Below are 14,484 nucleotides of genomic sequence, written 5' to 3'. Positions count from 1 at the left end.
CTTTCCCAAATCCTGGGACCTCTGTTTAACCACTTTTCCTTCCTTAGCTGCTATTTCATTCTAGCAAAATTGTTTCGCTGTTGTTAAAAACATAGCTTGTTATAGAAGAACCTTACACATTCTAAGGCTCGCAGTAATGCTTCTACAAAAGTCTCCTTCACTTCTATTTATATTTATAACAATACCTACATTTTCCATAGTTTTATGGTTAACTATTTCCCTGAGAACCTGGCAAGATACTTTCAAAAGAGAAAAAAGAAGCACTGGAAATGTTATTTAAGGATTGGTGTGAACGTAGCAAGCCTTCAAAAAAGTCAAGAAGGTGGGCAGGCTTCTGTGGAACAAGATGATGGAGGCGGGCTGAGCACAGAAATCACTGAGAAGAAAGCAGAACTAAAGAGCAAATCAGATTAAGTAGTAAGTAAGAAAAGCATAGCAGATCATTATTGGAAAGTTAAGAGTATTTGGGGCAAAAGCCCAGATTTTTGAAGTCTTTGTCATGGAAGGCAAATTTACTTTGCCACATGCAAGGAGATGTGGTCTAACCCACAGTGGTGATTCTGATGCTAGGTAGCCCATCTCCCCTCACTCTAAAACAAGCAGCAAGAGTTCAAAACAAGACATGGAGGGTCTGATTGGAAAACCCATTTTCAAGGGCATAAATGTCCTTGAACTGAAGGTGAGAACGAAGATAAATCACCCAGGCTCGTGGGACTTTGAGATATAAAGTTTCATTAAAACAACAAAACAAAGTAAAAACTTAACCTCTTTACTCATGTCATAGCTTTATCATATTTTTACATGACTACCAATAGCAACAAGCTGGGTTCAGTCAAGAAAAACCAAAGTTGCTTTTGTTTTACTTGTATAGGTTGAGCAACCCATATCTGAAAATATAAAATGCTCCAAAATCTGAAACTTTAAACACTGACATGATGCTAAAAGGAAATGCTCATTGGAACACTCTGGATTTTTGGATTTGGGATGCTCAACCGGTACAAAGTAAATATTCCAAAATCCAAAATCCACAACACTTTCGGTCCCAAGCATTTCAGATAAGTGATACTCAAACTTGCATTGCAATCTACACAGAATGGCTTAATACCCTTGAATAACTTCCTGTTGCTTAGAGAAGCAACATTCAGACTCCTTACCTGGGTTCCAAAGCTTTCCCTAACTTTCTCCTCAACTCCCAATCACTCAGGATACTCCAGTCATACTGTTCTCCTTTCAGTTCCTCCCATTCACCAACTGTTTCCCCAATTTAGGACTTCTATATACTGTACCATTCACTTTGCCATTAACACTCTATTCTCTACTCCCTTTTCAAATAGATCTATTATTTTCATAACAACATTTTCAAAAGTTAACACAGAAAAGTACAAAAGAAAATGATATCCCTTATCATTTTCCAGGCTGCTCCTTAAAGGTCACTTCCCCTGAGAAGCCTTTAATCTAAGTAAGACTCCCTTGTTACAATCTTACACCAACCTTTTTATTATACCTTAATAGCACCACTGAAAGTAATAAATGATATACTTGTGTGATTATCTGCTTAAAGCTAGTTGGATTCACAAGCTCTGTATCCATGAGGATTGAGACCATGTCTCTTATTTACCTCTGATCTTCAGCACAGTACAGATCATAACAGGTACTCAAAACTCTTTGCTGACATCACCTGTGTGGTATTCCTGCCAAGCATTTTAAACTGAATCATGAGAAAATGAGACAAATCAAGAATGTGGGACATTTTATATCACAATTTGTCTGAATTTTTCAAAACTATCAATGGCATGAAACACAAAAAAAGGCAAAGGAGTAATTTAGATTAATAGAATAAAGAGAAATGAAAATTCAATATTTGAATCTTCATTAGGTCTTGATTAGAAAAAAAAGCTAGACTCTATGGAGTAGACAAGTGGGAGAAAATTGAATGTGTACTGTGTATCAGACATTACTGAATCAATGTGGAATTTCTTGGATGTGATCACGGTATTATGGTTATGATACAGAATTCTGTTGCTCCCAGAAGGCATATGTATGATCAAGTATTTAGAGTCTTGATGTTTATTATTTACTTTCAAGAATAATTTCAAAATAAAATTTAAGTAAAAAAGAAAATGTGTGTTTATGCAGAAAAGAGAAGAAGAGATGCAGAGGGAGACAAACAGAAAAAGCAATGTGGAAAATACTAATTGGTAAACTAGATAAAGACTGTTAACCTTAACACTGTTTAGAGTTTTCTGTGGATTTGAAAGAAAATAAAAAAGGTGGAGGGCAAAGGTGTTTGCTAAGCAAATGAATGAATAAAATGGTACTAAATGAAAGCCAACCTTTCTGCCTTCCTCCTACCCCAAAATACATAAATCTCAAAACAAATATTAATGACGATGGCTACTTTAGAGAAGATAAAACATCCCCAAGGGTTCAACCAACATTAAAGTCTCTCCCATCATCCTATTAATAAAAAGGAAGTCTACCCTTGTACTAGTTTTCAACATTGCCATTTATTCTCATCATATATCTCCTCCACAATGACATTAAGTTAATTTAAGGAAAAAGTTCCAGCTAGAGGAGTTAAAATTCATGCCTAAGAGTCTGTCCAAACCCAATATAAAACCATGCTCAAGCCTAAGGTTAGTATAAGCTGAGGCAGGCCATGTGTTAAGTCATAACAGAGACCTAATTACTCACATGGAGAAGGAGCACAGCAGCAAGAAATGACTGGCCCTGGCAATAACCAATCTCTTCATCATACACAGAATAAGCCTGGAAAATAAAACACACAGAGGATATGTAAATGAATGTATCCACTTGTGGGCCATTATAGGACCTTGAATACAGAACCCTGGAGGATGCTACCCACACTGGGACAGCATTTTGACAGGCAATAAGTGGTGCCAATACTTCTCTCCAATCTTAATTTTTTCTTTACAATGAATACAACTATCACCACTCCATTTCCTGTGGCGAAGGAGTGGGGAAGAGTAAGCAAAAACCACTTCTGTACTAAAAAAACTTTTCATATTTCCTTGTTGTTGTTCATGATGTTCCCTCTCCTTGGGATGTCCTTTCCCTCTCTCTGCCTGAAACATGCACTCTTCCTTCAGGCACCAAACTTATTTCAATTCCCCCAGAATGAATCCCTCTCTTCTCTGCCTCTATGGCACCTGCTACACAAGCATGGTTATTATTATATTACCACCACATTGCATTTTATTTTATTTTTAGAGACAGGGTCTTGCTCAGGCTGGAATGCAGTGGTACAATTACGGCTCACTGCAGCCTCAACCTCCTGGGCTCAAGGGATCTTGCCCCATCAGCCTCCTGAGTAGCTGGGACCACAGGCTTGAACCATCATGCCTGGCTAAAATTTTTTTTTTTTTGAGACGGAGTCTCGTTCTGTCACCCAGGCTGGAGTGCAGTGGCGCGATGTCAGCTCACTGCAAGCTCCGCCGCCTCCTGGGTTCATGCCGTTCTCCTGCCTCAGCCTCCCGAGAAGCTGGGACTACAGGCGCCTGCCACCACGCCTGGCTAATTTTTTTTTTCGTATTTTTAGTAGAGACGGGGTTTCACCATGTTCGCCAGGATGGTCTCGGTCTCCTGACCTCATGATCTGCCCGCTTCGGCCTCCCAAAGTGCTGGGATAACAGGCGTGAGCCAGCCTGGCTAATTTTTAAAAAATTTTTATAGAGATGAGATCTCAACTATGTTGTGCAGGCTGGTCTCTAGCCCCTGGGCTCAGGCTATCCTCCTGTCTTGGCCTCCCAAAGTACTGGGATTATATGTGTGAGCCAACGCACCTGGCCCACACTTCATTTTTTTTTTTAATAGAGATAGGGTCTCACTATGTTTCCCAGGCTGGTCTCAAACTCTTGAGCTCAAGTGATCCTTCTGCCTCAGCCTCTCAAAGTGCTAGGATTACAGGCTTGAGCCACCAAGCCCAGCCCCACACTGCATTTTACATGTCCATCTTCTCTGCCAGACGAGTAGGCTTTGTGAGGGATAGGGTGATGTCCTATTCAACCTAGTCAGCACCTCATATACAGCATGCACTCACTAAACACTGTTAATGTTATTCATTTTTCTTTCTGGGAAAAGCTCTTTTGGCAAAGACACCAAAATACAATTCTTTCCACAATATCATAATAACTTTTCTGATAAGCGAGATTACTCTGAAAACATTTGTGGGTTCCTCTGGAATTCTTATTTTTATTTTTCTTGGCAGCAAATGATTACTACCCATCTCCTCTGAACATTATTTTGAATAGAATATTGACATCTAACATTCTTCATGGTTTACTCTTTGGTTTTTTAGTTCTTTTTCAGAGTTCTGTTTTTATATCTGGTATTTGTAGTTCTCATGTAAATGTGGTACAAAGGGAAATTCCTATATCTTCAAGATGTTACTCCTTGTTTGACAAATTTATTTCTTGTGAAACTCCCTTTGTTTTCCACTTATTTTTTGTGCCAAGGTTCCTCTGTGTTCCAAGAAAGCAACTTAGAATTGGGTATGTTTAGAATATATAACTCTTAGCAAAATATGGTGCCAATACTTAATAGATGCTAGTCAAGTTAATATGCAACCAAAGTTTATCACTAGCTTTGGTGAAACTATAGCTTTTAAAAATGCATATATTATAATCATGCATTCAGAAATTTTCATAGAATTCAATGTAATCTTATTATACCATACCCATTTCATCACAGTTTATCTGATAAGAAGGCTACAGGATGAGAAACACATATACTTTTCCAGAGACAAGATGTGCAAAAAGGGCTTTAGAAATTATCAGTTTATAATACAACGAGGCACCACTTTCCTATCAAATTAATAACAATTAACAAATGTTAATACCAGTATTAACACTGTGTTAAAAATGAGTAGTAATATATGCTAAAACAAGTCTTTGGAAAACAGGCAATGTCTCTGAAGATATCCATTAGTAGTTTTATCAGCCATTAGTAGTTTTATCGGTTACAAAAGAACAGAGGCTTTAGAGTTAGTCAGAGTTGGGTTAAAATCCCACAACTGCCAATGTCTAGATATGGATCTTTTCTTTTTTTTTTTTTTTGAGATGGAGTCTCGCTCTGTCACCCAAGCTGGAGTGCAGTGGCACGATCTTGGCTCACTGCAACCTCCGCCTCTCAGGTTCAAGCAATTCTCCTGCCTCAGTAGCTGGGACTCCCAAGTAGCTGGGATTACAGATGCCCACCACCACACCCAGCTAATCTTTGTATTTTTAGTAGAGATAGGATTTCATCATGTTGGCTAGGCTGGTCTCGAACTCCTGACCTCAGGTGATCCATCCACCTTGGCCCCCCAAAGTCCTGGGTTTTCCGGGGTGGGCCCCTGCCCCTGGCCTTTTTTTTTTTTTTTTTTTTGAGTTGGAGTCTCACTCTGTCACCCAGGCTGGAGTGCTGTGGTGCAATTACGGCTCACTGCAGCCTCAACCTCCTGGGCTCAAGGGATCTTGCCCCATCAGCCTCCTGAGTAGCTGGGACCACAGGCTTGAACCATCATGCCTGGCTAAAATTTTTTTTTTTTTGAGACGGAGTCTCGTTCTGTCACCCAGGCTGGAGTGCAGTGGCGCGATGTCAGCTCACTGCAAGCTCCGCCGCCTCCTGGGTTCATGCCGTTCTCCTGCCTCAGCCTCCCGAGAAGCTGGGACTACAGGCGCCTGCCACCACGCCTGGCTAATTTTTTTTTTCGTATTTTTAGTAGAGACGGGGTTTCACCATGTTCGCCAGGATGGTCTCGGTCTCCTGACCTCATGATCTGCCCGCTTCGGCCTCCCAAAGTGCTGGGATAACAGGCGTGAGCCAGCCTGGCTAATTTTTAAAAAATTTTTATAGAGATGAGATCTCAACTATGTTGTGCAGGCTGGTCTCTAGCCCCTGGGCTCAGGCTATCCTCCTGTCTTGGCCTCCCAAAGTACTGGGATTATATGTGTGAGCCAACGCACCTGGCCCACACTTCATTTTTTTTTTTAATAGAGATAGGGTCTCACTATGTTTCCCAGGCTGGTCTCAAACTCTTGAGCTCAAGTGATCCTTCTGCCTCAGCCTCTCAAAGTGCTAGGATTACAGGCTTGAGCCACCAAGCCCAGCCCCACACTGCATTTTACATGTCCATCTTCTCTGCCAGACGAGTAGGCTTTGTGAGGGATAGGGTGATGTCCTATTCAACCTAGTCAGCACCTCATATACAGCATGCACTCACTAAACACTGTTAATGTTATTCATTTTTCTTTCTGGGAAAAGCTCTTTTGGCAAAGACACCAAAATACAATTCTTTCCACAATATCATAATAACTTTTCTGATAAGCGAGATTACTCTGAAAACATTTGTGGGTTCCTCTGGAATTCTTATTTTTATTTTTCTTGGCAGCAAATGATTACTACCCATCTCCTCTGAACATTATTTTGAATAGAATATTGACATCTAACATTCTTCATGGTTTACTCTTTGGTTTTTTAGTTCTTTTTCAGAGTTCTGTTTTTATATCTGGTATTTGTAGTTCTCATGTAAATGTGGTACAAAGGGAAATTCCTATATCTTCAAGATGTTACTCCTTGTTTGACAAATTTATTTCTTGTGAAACTCCCTTTGTTTTCCACTTATTTTTTGTGCCAAGGTTCCTCTGTGTTCCAAGAAAGCAACTTAGAATTGGGTATGTTTAGAATATATAACTCTTAGCAAAATATGGTGCCAATACTTAATAGATGCTAGTCAAGTTAATATGCAACCAAAGTTTATCACTAGCTTTGGTGAAACTATAGCTTTTAAAAATGCATATATTATAATCATGCATTCAGAAATTTTCATAGAATTCAATGTAATCTTATTATACCATACCCATTTCATCACAGTTTATCTGATAAGAAGGCTACAGGATGAGAAACACATATACTTTTCCAGAGACAAGATGTGCAAAAAGGGCTTTAGAAATTATCAGTTTATAATACAACGAGGCACCACTTTCCTATCAAATTAATAACAATTAACAAATGTTAATACCAGTATTAACACTGTGTTAAAAATGAGTAGTAATATATGCTAAAACAAGTCTTTGGAAAACAGGCAATGTCTCTGAAGATATCCATTAGTAGTTTTATCAGCCATTAGTAGTTTTATCGGTTACAAAAGAACAGAGGCTTTAGAGTTAGTCAGAGTTGGGTTAAAATCCCACAACTGCCAATGTCTAGATATGGATCTTTTCTTTTTTTTTTTTTTTTTTTTTTGAGATGGAGTCTCGCTCTGTCACCCAAGCTGGAGTGCAGTGGCACGATCTTGGCTCACTGCAACCTCCGCCTCTCAGGTTCAAGCAATTCTCCTGCCTCAGTAGCTGGGACTCCCAAGTAGCTGGGATTACAGATGCCCACCACCACACCCAGCTAATCTTTGTATTTTTAGTAGAGATAGGATTTCATCATGTTGGCTAGGCTGGTCTCGAACTCCTGACCTCAGGTGATCCATCCACCTTGGCCCCCCAAAGTCCTGGGATTGCAGGCGTAAGCCACTGCACCTGGCCTAGATATGGATCTTGAGTGTGTAACTTACTTTATTTGTAATATGAGAATAAACCTAGTATTAATATCACAGAGTTGATGTATTCTTCTCATTTAGTCCTCATGCTCAGCACAGAGCTTCAGCAATTATGTATTAATAATAGGATGAAATTGTACTGAATTTCTATAGGTAGAAAATGGAGGGGAGCATATTTTTCAGGCTGATGGAAGATAAAGGAATCATACAGGTGTGAAATTATATGATATATTTGGAAAATGTTTGGAGTGTAAGTTTCATGTTGGCTGTAATGAAATCTGGGGGAGGAAAAGACATTTCACTAATTCATCAACACTTAATGAACACCTACTATAGACCAAGCACTGTGCCAAGTGCTACAGATGCTACCATACCTAAGAAATGATCCCTGCCCTTGAAGACATCACAGTTCAGGGGGAAGTTAGACAAGTGAATCAACGAGAGCACAGTGAGAAGTTCAATGTGGCTAATGCATACAATATTTGGAGAAGCAGCAATAAGGGCAAAGTCAGGATATAATACAAAGTAGCTTCAACACTAAGCTAAGGAATCCAGGGAAATGAACTAGGACTTTTCATTTAATTCCATGGGTTATAAAGTAGCCGTTATAAAGGTTTCTGTGGAGGCCACTGAAATGATCTAATTCTGTGTTAGGCAAGGAGTAAAGAATAAACAGGCTAGAACCCAAAGGCAGAGCAGCTTTTGTAAAACTGCCAGCAATGTAAGATACTGGCCTCTACCAGGGCGGTGAAGAGACAGAATGAAGCTAAGGGAGACATCAGTCATACCTAACACAACCTAGACAAAGACAGGACTGAAAACTAACAGAAATGATTGTCTCCAGCAGGACAATGGTATGGGAGAAAAGGAGGACTATGTTTCATTTAAAAAGATACAACTTAATGTAATGTGGGTCTTGTTGGATCTTGATTCTACCCAGCCATATTAAGGATATTTGAATATGGAGTAGCTACTAATTGGTAAAGATGGATAAACTTATTTTTTAGAGATGTAGTATTAAAAAATTAGGATCATGATGTCTAAGATTTGTTTTAAAGTACTTCAGGAAAAAGGAAAAAAAGAGACAAAGCAACTGTGACAATACATTGACAAATAATGAATTAGCGTGGGGGATATTAACTATACTTATCAGTTAGACTAATCATTATATTAATTAATGTTTATGCTTGAAATTTTTCATAATAAACCATGTTTTAAAATGAACTCTATTTTTAAACCCATTCTGTTTGATATACTTGACAGACTTTTACATGGAGACTAATTGTCTGCTGGAAATTTAGACCTTGAGTTAATATAGATTTGAGAACATCTGTACAGTGGTGATAGCTGAAGCTCTGGGGGTGGAAGGGATTACCCAGGGAGATGGTGTAGAGCTAGCGAAACTACCAACTGATTACCCAGAGGAAGGCCTCTGGTTTAGCGGCAGGTAGTGTGAGATAAAATGATGAAGTCAGTGAAGTCATGAGAGTGAGCCCATACCCAAGAGGGTGACATGTCTTATGCTCAAGAGCAGAAAGCTCTGCAAGGAAAAGCATCATCAAATAGGAATTAGAATATAGTGGGGTCAAAAGTATGTAACGAGGGACCAGAGGGAGTGGACACAGTGTTACTTTCCAAGAAATTCTGTAGTAAAGTAAGAGATGGCAGGGGTCACTGTTTAAGCAGGAAATAAAACTGAGAAGGGGCTAAAAAAGGATGATCAGAGAGGAAGATTACCACAGAAATCATAGCTTTATGTATCCTATGTAAAAGTTAAAATTAAATCTAAAAAATATTTCTCTAAACTCAACTGTCCTTGTAGTTTAAATCATCTAACTTTTCACTGGTGAGCCTATCCTTTATTGCTAGCCTGTCCTAAAACCCATTGTCATATAGCATTAGGGACATGTCTCATGCTTTATCTGTACTTACTACATAGGAGATGCTAAATAAGTACTTGATTACTTTTGGGAGGAAAAGACTAAAGACGAATTCTGAGGACAGACGAAGATCGAAAAACTCCGTTCCTACCTCCTCCTTTTATAACCCAATCGCTCTAATGTGCCAAAATCTATTTGAAAATGGAATACTGAAATTGAACAGGTTATCACTTCCTTTAGTGTTTGGGTACAGACCTTTTGAGAGAAATCAGAATCTCCCATCATTTACTATGCTGCAGTGCTACAAGTCCACCTGGATAGGCAATGACACTTCCCACTGTGAGATGGTACCATAGGTACCAAGTTCATCACTTATAAAGTGAATACTGAAAAGGAGTCTGCAATGTCACAGGGTTCAGAGGTTCTTAACATAAAAACAAATTTTGAAAGTCTAAATGTGCAACTGTCATCTAAAATTCTTGATTAGATAGGGAAAGGAAACCCTACCGTTTTATTTCTAATTATTTTCTACTCTTTAATGAGTCTAAAATTCTGTTCTCACCTTTGACTTTGCAATGTCTTCTCTCTTTTTTGAATTCTTGAACATCAAATACAAATTATACTTTGTAGTTGTTTCTTATATAATTTCAAAGCAGAACCACCACTCAAAATTGAGTCTTTTTTTTTTTCTTTTGACTTGAAATACCTTGCATATTTTATATAAGGAATCTTGTCCATCTCCTCCTGTGTCCTTAAAGTAGTCATGGGCTGGGAACGTTCGGTTAATATCCCGGGTGATAGCACTGTCCTGGGGAGACTCCTGTGGAAACATATGGAAAGAGAGGTTTTAGTTAGGTTAGTTATGTAAATATTCAGGTTTACGCAAGGTCTTCTCATTTACACACTTTAAATGTTGCGGTCCATACATACATATATGCACGCCCATAGTTACTGCCTCTTCAGGCACTAACCACTCAAGCAAAAGCAAATGTAAAAGGGAAAAAAAGATGGAAGAAAAGCAACCCATTTCATCTATACACTTCCATATTATACTCCATTCTTACTGCAAAGAACTGCAGCTGCTGCCCCTTCTATTGTAAGATGGAAAATATGCTATTAAGAATGGATTTCTCATAGGAAAATACTCAAACTAATCGCAAAAGGAGGAGGTAAAGTGCTCCCAGTAGAAAAACTGCTGCTTTAATTGATGCTTTGGAATGAAGCCCATATGCCAGTTTTCAAATGGAAAAGAGTAGTTACTTAATTGGGGTTTGTCCTAGAGGCAAATGGCATAAGAATGCACAAAGCAATCTACTCAGAATGAACCAGACCACCAAATGCCAAGGGATTCAAGCAGGCTATGGGAAAATATCCTTTGCTTTTTCCAACGGACAAAAACTGTTTCCTCTTCTATAATGAGTTAACTAAAACTGAACAAATGTCAATAATGTCAACAAACCTTTGTAAAATACACCAAGTACCCAGTTATTTCCAATATTCTCCCCTTGTTAAATTTCATTTGCTGACACAGTAAAGAACTGGAATACAGAAACATGACCTTCTATTTTTAACAATGCAGTGTCTTCATAGCTAAGACAATAGAGTTGATTCTCCTTGGTAAGAATACATCATAATCAGTATACTACCAAAGAACATGATACCTCTGTTTTAAGATGCAAAATGCAAGTACTGTTCTTCTCTTGTCCAATAATTTCTCTAGCCTTTTGGGTAATTATGTTCCCAAGGCCATGAATATTTTATGGTTGTGGGATCTGAACTAACTTTAAAGCCTATGCTCTTTCTTAAACAGTAAACTATTTATACCTTCAAGGAAGTCGCCAAATTGCTTTTCAAAGAGTTTGAGTGGCATATGTTACTTCTAGTTATTAACATAGTCTTAACAGTTAATGGCAGCTCAGGACTGTGGTGCTCTTAACAAAAGGAAAAAATCCAAGGGATATCTATGACTACAGCAACTAATTACATGGTGGTAGCTTCCAGAATGAAGTAGAGCTCGGCGTTGGAGGTACCTCCAAAAGTTGAGAAAGTGGGGGAGAGAGGGAGAGCAAGCGAGAGTGACCGACAGAGTGAGTGAGCACACGCACAGATTTTGGGGAAGGCAAGGTAGCTAGAACTGTAGGGTAGAGTGCTAGTGAGGAATAAGCTGAACAGAGAACTGAAGAGTTAGAAGAGGGGTCCCTATGAGACATGAATCATAAAAAAATGACAAACTGGATACTTCATCAAAATTTAAAAATCTTACTATTCAAAAAACTGTTTAAAATATGAAAAGTTAAGTCATAGGCCAGGACACAATACCTACAAAACATATTTGATAATAAAGTTGGAGACCTGTAATCCCAGCACTTTGGGAGGCCGAGACGGGCGGATCACGAGGTCAGGAGATCGAGACCATCCTGGCTAACACGGTGAAACCCCGTCTCTACTAAAAAATACAAAAAACTAGCCGGGCGAGGTGGCAGACGCCTGTAGTCCCAGCTACTCGGGAGGCTGAGGCAGGAGAATGGCATAAACCCGGGAGGCGGAGCTTGCAGTGAGCTGAGATCCGGCCACTGCACTCCAGCCTGGGCGACAGAGCGAGACTCCGTCTCAAAAAATAAATAAATAAATAAATAAAGTTGGAGTTGTATCCAGAATATATAACTCTCTAATGAGAAAGACAATTTTTTAAAAAGTGGGAGGGTGTAAATGATTCAGGCGTTTCATTAAGGAAGATCTAACACATGGCAAATAAGCACTTGAAAAGATGTCAACATTACGAGTCCTCAGGGCAGTGCAAATGAGACTCCACTACATATCTACAAAATGCTAAAATTAAGAAGTGTTGGCAAAGGATAAGAAACAACTGGAACTCCTATACAATGCAAAATGGTACAAACACTTTGGAAACAGTTTGGCAGTTTCTTACAACAGTAAACACAAAATTACCATACAACCCAATGATTCCATTCCTAGGTATTTACCAAAGAGAACTGAAAATATAAATGCATGAAAAGACAAACTCAATGTTTACAGCAGCTTTATTTCTAACAGCCAAAACTGGAAACAATCCAAAGAGAGTCAGATGAATTTAGGAATTCTATAAAACAACAGAAGCTCTAAAAAATGCTAAGAATGATAGACTGTGGTTTAAGACAACTATGCAGGTTAGAAAATTAAATTGAGAATGGAGAGGAATATGGAAACCTTCAAAATATTTTACATCAGTTACATCAATCATATCATACTGATGATGGAGATGACAACCCGAAAAAGGATACAGTTATTAGAGGTATGAGATTTGGGCTGGGCATGATGGCTCTCGCCTGTAATCCGAGCAACTTTCAGAGGCTGAGACAGGTGGATCACTTGAGGCCAGCAGTTTGAGACCGGTCTGGCAACATGGTGAAACCCCGTCTCTACTACAAATACAAAAATTAGCCAGGCATGGTGGCAGGCGCCTGTAATCCCAGCTACTTGGAAGGCTGAGACACGAGAATCGCTTAAGCCCGTGAGGCAGAGGTTGTAGTGAGCCAACATCATAGCACTGCACTCCAGCCTGCGCAACACAGTGAGACCTGTCTCAATTTAAAAAAAAAAGAGAGAGGAGATGAGATTTGGAAATTCAACTGTACACAGGATGTAAAAAATAACAAAAAACTGAAAATACTCTCTATAACTGGGTTCTTGTCAATCTGCCATCCCATATCCATTAATCATGGAATTATAAGAGAATGAAGGGGCAAAATGTCCTTAAGAGAAGGTCAATTTGAAAATTCACACTCAATTTTTGATGCCTTCAAGAATGATAATAAATTGAGGAGTTCCATGTGAATCATTTGCTTAAAATATTTGGCCTTAGGAAATATGCTGAAGAACTTGGAAAAAATTCATTTGACTTGCTGGAGGCCACATCATGCAAAAATGATGCAGAAATTCTAATAATGATAAATTTAGTAAGTTCCTATCAGAATGATATTAAATTTAAAAAGGTTCTGAAAATAAAACACAGCAACATTATGGATGATCCCCTAGAGGAAAAAAGCAAAAAGCTTTTGCAAAATAGTCAAAGCAAGTGCTTATAAAATTAAGCTTTATACAACAATATATATATTCCTTTTCTTTCTTGTTTTGCTCTTGTTGCCCAGGCTGGAGTGCAATGGAGCAATCCTGGCTCACCATAACCTCCACCTCCCCAGTTCAAGTGATTCTCCTGCCTCAGCCTCCCGAGTAGCCGGGATTACAGGCATGTGCTACCATGCCCGGCTAATTTTTGTATTTTTAGTAGAGATGGGTTTTCTCCTGGTCAGGCTGGTCTTGAACTCCTGACCTCAGGTGATGCGCCTGCCTCGGCCTCCCAAAGTGTTGGGATTACAGGTGTGAGCCACAAAACCCAGCTGTATTCATTTCTAAGGAGTTAAACATAAATGTAACTGATGTAGAGAGCCCGCCAATTCAACACATATAACACTATTCATGGCCAAACTGATCGAGTCAACCAAATACATCCTCTCAAGGAGGCTGTAGTTAGCAAAATGGCTTAACAGACAAGTTCTTATAAATGTACTTTTATAAATGTACTTACGGCAACAGTGCACAGATGGTGACTTTAAAAGAACACGGAATGAATGGCAAAAATATTGTCAGTTGTTATGTTCTGAAAATTACTGCTGTTATAACAGAGGTAGGTTTCTTTTTTTTGATCAACTGGTTTTGTGTTTTGGCTAATTCATTTATCCCAAGAAAAACACCTTTAATCTCCAGAAGAAAACAAAAATGCAATAGGATTATGCAGTACGGACATCTTGCAACTTTTTCTATAAAGGGTCAGGTAAAAATTTTTGGCTTTGCAAGCCATTCAGTGCTGCAGTTTTTCAACTGTTCCCTTGTAGAGCACCCATAGACAATACGTAAATAAACAAGCACTGCTGTGTCCTAACAAAACTTTATTTATAAAAGCAAGAGCAGGCCAGGCACAGTAGCTCATGCCTGTAATCCTAGCACTTTGGGAGGCCGAGGCGAGTAAACCACTTGAGCCCAGCAGATCGAGACCAG

The 14,484-nt window shown here is 39.0% G+C and overlaps 1 protein-coding gene across 1 annotated transcript in view; it reads right to left on the bottom strand.

The window, feature by feature from the left end:
* Window positions 1-14,484, bottom strand: part of RABGAP1 (RAB GTPase activating protein 1) — a 167,171-nt gene that overhangs the window by 32,841 nt on the left and 119,846 nt on the right. Inside the window, exons 14-15 of the mRNA XM_011965496.1 lie at window positions 10,136-10,249; window positions 2,695-2,769 (exon numbers count right to left, since the gene is read on the bottom strand). Coding sequence (XP_011820886.1) covers window positions 2,695-2,769; window positions 10,136-10,249 — 189 coding nt within the window. The remainder of the gene's footprint in view (window positions 1-2,694; window positions 2,770-10,135; window positions 10,250-14,484) is intronic.

The sequence above is a fragment of the Mandrillus leucophaeus genome, unplaced genomic scaffold (assembly GCF_000951045.1).
Source record: "Mandrillus leucophaeus isolate KB7577 unplaced genomic scaffold, Mleu.le_1.0 Scaffold729, whole genome shotgun sequence".
NCBI lineage: Eukaryota > Metazoa > Chordata > Mammalia > Primates > Cercopithecidae > Mandrillus > Mandrillus leucophaeus.
Note: the sequence above shows the minus strand (reverse complement) of the source record. Positions and strands in the feature narration are given on the sequence as shown.